This window comes from Perognathus longimembris, chromosome 7 (assembly GCF_023159225.1).
Source record: "Perognathus longimembris pacificus isolate PPM17 chromosome 7, ASM2315922v1, whole genome shotgun sequence".
NCBI classification, from domain to species: domain Eukaryota; kingdom Metazoa; phylum Chordata; class Mammalia; order Rodentia; family Heteromyidae; genus Perognathus; species Perognathus longimembris.
Genome location: NC_063167.1, coordinates 73,314,501 through 73,320,917, shown reverse-complemented (window position 1 = coordinate 73,320,917; position 6,417 = coordinate 73,314,501). Strand labels below are relative to the sequence as shown.

Sequence of the window (6,417 nt, the reverse complement as noted above, 5' to 3'; positions counted from 1 at the left end):
AGCTTCGCGCCGGAAATGCGGGCTCGAGGGCGGGATCTGCTAGCTTCCCTTCCCGACGCCGTTTGTCCTTCGCGAGGCGCCGTCGCCCGCGGGGGGCGGAGCCGGGGCGGGGCTGGGGCCGCGCTCGGCCGTGCTGTGGAGCCGGGGTCGCCGCTGTCATGGACGCTTGGGTCCGCTTCAGCGCCCAGAGCCAGGCCCGGGAACGGCTGTGTAGGTGCGGCCGAAAGAGGAACGGAGGGCGGGTGGGCTGAGGCAGGTTCTGATGAAGAGAGATTGAATCCCGGGCTACGGGGGTCCAAAAGGGTCAACTCGGGCTACGGGGGCCCGCACGGACCCCGAGGCACAGATCAGAGCCGGTCGTGAGGAGGTTGATTCTTTTCTGCTCCTGGGAAAGATGGGGAAACTGAGGCATGAGGGGGGGCAGCGGGGTGGCCGCTCAGGGGTGCCCTGTCCACATGAGACCGACAGTGTCCTCGCGGGGCGGGCTGTAGTGAGGAGCCCCGGGAGCCACCGGACTTCTCCCCGCGCCGGGCGCAGCGGCCGCCGGTGGGGAGCCGCTCTGCCCCCCCCCCCCATCCGCCCCCGTCTCTGTTCAGCCCGAGGGCCTACAGCCGCGTAGTCCACCTGCTCTGAGCAGTGGTTCCCCCTCCCCCGTGTGTCACGACTGAAGTGCTCGTGTCGGACCCCGCTGCCTCCTGACCTCCCTTCAGGCCTCGTCGGTGCCACATCTGTATTTTCCAACCCCTGAATAGTGCTCCCCACATCCCCTTCTAGACTCCTTGTACCTTCACCTTTCCCTGCCCTGGAGGAGAAGCAGTGAGATACGGGCCCGAAGAAGAGGAAAGGAGAAGTCTATCCTCATGTGAAGGAGTGTGTGTGTGCGCGCGCGTGCCACTACTGGAGCTTGAACTCTGGGCCCCCACTTCCAGCTTTTTGCTTGTTAATTGGAGATAAGAGACTCACAGGCTTTCCAGTGCCAGCTAGCTTCACATCTCACGTCCTCAGATCTCAGGCTCCTGCATAGCTAGCCAGGATTACAGGTGTGCGCATGCTGAAGGATGTTTCTGAGGGGAGGCTAGGAGGGTCTCACTCTGACTGTCCTCTCCTCTAGGGCCGCCCAGTATGCTTGCTCACTTCTTGGCCATGCACTGCAGAGACATGGGGCCAGTCCTGAGTTACAGAAACAGATTCGACAACTGGAGAGTCATTTGAGCATTGGAAGAAAGCGTAAGGAATTGCAACTTTCCAATTATCCTAACTTTTCCTCCATCCCAAGCTATTTGCCCATTTTACATTTTTCCTGTCCCCCCCCCCACCATTTCTTCATCCTTTTTTTAAAGTCTCCTGTTGAAAGAAAGTAAAGGTGTAAGTGTGGAGATATAACAATGAACTACCCCCTCCCCAACACACACCAGGTATAAGCCACTTAAGGTAAAAACAAACAATAAGTGTGTGAGTAACTCACATGGGTAGTCCTAATTGGAGATGTGTATCTCCTATTAACCAATAAATGCATGAAGTGGAAGTGTGGCCCAAGTGGTAGAGTTCCAGCTTTGAGTGGAAAAAGTCAAGCAAGAACAGAAGACCTTGATTTCCAGTCCCAGTACCAACACACACACACACACACACACACACACACACACACACACACACACACTGCAGTTATAAAGAAGTAATGAATGATCAGAGAGAGCAGGGAGCTAAATTGGAGTTAAAACTAATTAAACTTTGAATAAAATAGTGAATTATTTTGTGCCACTTAGCTTTTTTGTTCAAGGCTGGTGCTCTACCACCAGATTTTTGCTGGCTAATTCAAGATGTGAGTTTTGGGGGGGTTTTTTCGGTCAGTCTTGGGGCTTGAACTCAGAGCCTGCTTGATATCCCTGAGCTCTTGTGCTCAAGGCTAGCACTCTACCACTTCTAGTTTTCTGGTGGTTAATTGGAGATAAGAGTCAGGGACTTTCCTGCCTGGGCTGGCTTTGAACCTCGATCCTAAGATCTCAGCCTTCTGAGTAGCTAGGATTGTAGGTGTGAACACTAGCACCCAGCAAAGAAGACAAATGTCTTATGGACTTTCCTGCCTGGGTTAGTTCTGACCCTCAATCCCTAGATTTCACACTCTTGAGTATCTAAGGCCACTGATGGCCTGGCAAAAGAATACTTATTTTCTCTGCTCTATTATTATTATTATTATTATTATTATTATTATTATTGCCAGTCCTGGGGCTTGGACTCAGGGCCTGAGCACTGTCCCTGGCTTCTTCTTGCTCAAGGCTAGCACTCTGCCACTTGAGCCACAGCGCCACTTCTGGCCATTTTCTGTATATGTGGTGCTGGGGAATCGAACCCAGGGCCTCATGTATACGAGGCAAGCACTCTTGCCACTAGGCCATATCCCCAGCCCCCTGCTCTATTTTTTTAATGATAAAAAATTGTTACTATCACTTATTCACCTTTTACTCTCCTGTTGTCTCCCTTTTCTTATGTTTTTTTCTTTGTCGCTCTACCTCCACATCCTTGTTTTCCTTGATAATCTTCCCAAGTTCTGCGCCTGGGTAACTCAGCAGATGCCCTTGAATCCGCCAAAAGAGCTGTTCACTTATCAGATGTTGTCCTGAGATTCTGCATCACTGTTAGTCACCTCAATCGAGCCTTATACTTTGCCTGTGACAATGTCCTATGGGCTGGAAAGTCTGGACTGGCTCCCGGTGTGGATCAGGAGAAGTGGGCCCAGCGTTCATTCAGGTTTGTTAACTCTTATATCCTAAAAGACCTTTTGGTTGCTTCCATACTATATAACCTTTCCTAAGAGAAAAATCGCTCAGGATCTTTCCAAGTATACAGTCAGCTTTGTATCTATGGGTTTCACATCTGTGAATTCAAAATTGAAAATATTAGGAAAATAAACCTGTCTGTTTTGAACATGTGTAAACTTTCTTTTTTCTTTGTGTCAGTACTGGGACTTGAACAAAGGGCCTGGGTGCTGTCCCTTAGCTTTTGTATCAAGGCTGTTGCTCTACCATTGGGGCACAGCTCCACTTCTGACTCTTTGGTGGTTAATTGGAGATAATAATCTCATGAACTTTTCTATTTGGGTTGTCTTTAAGTTTTGATCCTCAGATCTCAGCCTCCTGAGTAGCTAGGATTACAGGGATGAGCCACTTGTGGCTGGCGTTAGACTTTTTTCTTTATTTCTTTTTAGACTTTGTTATTAATATTATTCCTTAAGTAATACAATGTAGCTCCTGTTTACATAGCACTTGTGTTATTATCTAGAGATGATTTAATTTGTACAAGAGGATATGTACAGGTTATATGTTAATATAATGCCATTTGATAATAAAAGATTTGGACATCTTTGGATTTTGATAGGATTTGGGTATCTAAGTGGGATTGTGGGATCAAGTCCTTACTGATACCATGAGACAATGACGTATCATTGAGTTTAAATCTTCATTAAGAACTTAAACTCTCAGATAATAACAAATAGGGCCAGGTGGAAGACAGGCAGATATCCCTCCCCCCACCCTCCTTACGGCCTAGGCTCTGTTCCTGAGCTTCTTTTGCTCAAGACTGGGGCTTTACCACTTGAGCCACAGCTCCAGCTTTTTATGTGATTAATTGGAGATAGGAGTCTCATGGACTTTCCTGCCCAGGCTGGCTTGGAACCACAATCCTCAGATCTCAGCCTTTTGAGCAGTGAGGATTACAGGTGTAAGCCACTAGTGTCCAGCCTCTTTGTTTGCCTGGTGTGGCTTTGAACTGAAATGCTTAGAGAAGCAAGGATTATAGGTGTGAGCCACCAGTGCCCAACTTTCTTCTTTTTCTTTTTTTAAGAGATGGGCATCTCAGGGCTGGGAAGATGGCCTAGTGCCAAGAGTGCTTGCCTCATGTACATGAAGCCCTAGGTTCGATTCCTCAGCACTATATATATACAAAAAGGCCAGAAGTGGCGCTGTGGCTCAAGTGTCAGAGTGCTAGCCTTGAGCAAAAAGAAGCCAGGGACAGTGCTCAGGCCCTGAGTCCAAGGCCCAGGACTGGCAAAAAAAGACAAAACAAAACAAAAAAAAAAGAGATGGGAATCTCACTACGTGCTCTGGGTTTAAATGACCTTTCTACCTTAGCCAGTATGTGCTGTGGGTTCAAATGACCTTTCTACCTTAGCCTCTGAAGTAGCTGGGACTCCATAGACCTGTGCCACTGCCACCAGGTTCAGTTTTTCCAAAAAATTTATGAGCCAGAGAATAAGGCATATAACCAAATGGATATGCCACCTACTTCCATGAAGCTTATAGTCTAGTAGTCTAGTCCAGTATTACACCGGGAGCCAGTGAGGCCCTGAGTTCAAGCCCCTGTACCTGTACACAGAAAAGTCTACCAGGCAGTATTAGTAACTGTGTATGTTACATCTTTAGAACCTAGATCTTCTCATTTCCCTTCACCCCTGGCAACACCAATATATTTTGTACTTTAAGAGTTAGGACTGTTTTAGATTCCACATATAAGTGAAATCATGAGGTATTTCTCTCTCTCTCTCTCTCTCTCTCTCTCTCTCTCTCTCTCTCTTCTTTCTTTTTTTTTTTTTTTTTTTTGTTGGTCCTGGGGCTTGAACTCTGGGCCTGAGCACTGTCCCTGAGCTCTTCAGCTCAAGGCTAGCCCTCTACCCCTTGAGCCACAGGTCCACTTTTCTGTAGTTAATTGGAGATGAATCTCTTGGACTTTCCTGCCCAGGCTGGCTTTGAATCATGGTCCTCAGATCTCAGCCTCCTGAGTAGCTAGAATTATAGGCATGAGCCACCAGTGCCTAGCTTCATGAGGTATTTTTCTTTCTGTGTCTGGTTCACTTTACTTGCCATAATATCCTCAAGAGAAGACATCCCTCATGTGAGGGTTATAGCATTCACTTGTTTCTGGTTTTTTTTTTTTTTTGTCTTTTCTTTTTTGCTACTTGGGATCAAACCCAGGACATTGTACTTGCTAAGCAAGTGCTTTGCCATTGTGCTACATCCCAGCTACATCCCATCCCTTTGCCTGAGGGGGTTGCTGGTCTTGGAGGTTGAACTCAGCCTGGGCACTGTCCCTGAACTTTCTTGCTCAAAACTAGTGCTCTACCTCTTTAGCCACACTTCTACGTCTGTCTTTTTGCTGGTTAATTGAATATAAGAGTCTCATGGGACTTAATCTGCCTTGGCAGGCTTCAAATCATGATCCTCAGATCTCAGCTTTCTGTGTAGCTAGGATTACAGGCGTGAGTGACAGGCACCTGGCTATGCAGAGATGTTTGAGTGTTATGTGACTGTATTTAGTATCTGTCCACACCTATTCTAACCCATTGCCCATGTATCTCAGGTACTACCTCTTCTCCCTCATCATGAATTTGAGCCGTGATGCCTATGAGATTCGCTTACTGATGGAACAAGAGTCTTCAGTTTACAGCAGGCGGCTAAAGGGTTCTGGAGGAGGAGTCCCTGGAGGAATTGAAAGTGGGGGGCCTGGGGGACCAGGGACTTCAGGAGGAGGCCTACCCCAGCTGGCACTGAAGCTACGGCTGCGAGTCCTGCTCTTGGCTCGGGTTCTTCAAGGCCATCCGCCTCTTCTGCTGGATGTCGTCAGGAATACCTGTGATCTCTTCATTCCCCTGGACAAGCTCGGGCTCTGGCGCTGCGGCCCTGGGGTTGTAGGGCTCTGTGGGCTCATATCCTCCATCCTGTCTCTTCTTACCCTTGTCTGTCCCTGGCTACGGCTCAAGCCCTGACAGGCTGGCAAAGAATAAGGAGGGAATTTGTGAGATGGAATCTTGGACTATCCCTCCATGGACCATCTGATTTCTCATTCTGATTCTCCTCGGTTCAAATGAAAAATCCAGAGATCTAGGGGGTGGAGGGAAGAACGTGGAAACACGAGGTCATGACAGATGGCTTGTCAATAGAACGAGTCTGCTATCCAGATGTGCCTGAGGCTCTGTTCTTTTCCTCTTTCATGGTCTGAGTCTTTTTGACTATGTCTTAAGTCTATTTCAGATCCTGTCTCTATATGTCTTTCCTCCCTTTTCAGACCACTGTCTAAGAATTTCAGCAATTAGTTGTTGGTGGTGGTATTCTTTTTTTACCTTTTTGCTGTCCTGAATCTTGAATTCTGGGCCTAGACACTGTCCCTGAGCCCTCTGTGCTCAAGGCTAGTGCTCTACCACTTGAGCCACAGCACCACTTCCAGCTTTTTCTATGGTTAATTGGAGATGAGAGTCTCACAGACTTTCCTGCCTCAGCTGACTTCCAACCATGCTCCTCAGATCTTAGCCTCCTGAATACACAGCATTACAAGTGTGAGCCACTGGTGCCCAGCAACAATTACTTTTTGATAGGGAAGATTATAAGGTTTGTGTTATAAAATTCTGATTACCTGGGGCTGGGAATATGG

The 6,417-nt window shown here is 47.8% G+C and overlaps 1 protein-coding gene across 1 annotated transcript; it reads left to right on the top strand.

Moving 5' to 3' along the window:
• The first annotated feature begins 85 nt into the window (after window positions 1–85).
• Window positions 86–5,946, top strand: Pex11b (peroxisomal biogenesis factor 11 beta). The gene is made up of 4 exons (XM_048351923.1): window positions 86–214; window positions 1,112–1,227; window positions 2,544–2,745; window positions 5,350–5,946. Exons 1-4 carry the CDS (start codon window positions 159–161, stop codon window positions 5,753–5,755), a joined length of 780 nt encoding a protein of 259 aa, XP_048207880.1. The 5' UTR covers window positions 86–158; the 3' UTR covers window positions 5,756–5,946.
• Window positions 5,947–6,417: the final 471 nt, after the last annotated feature.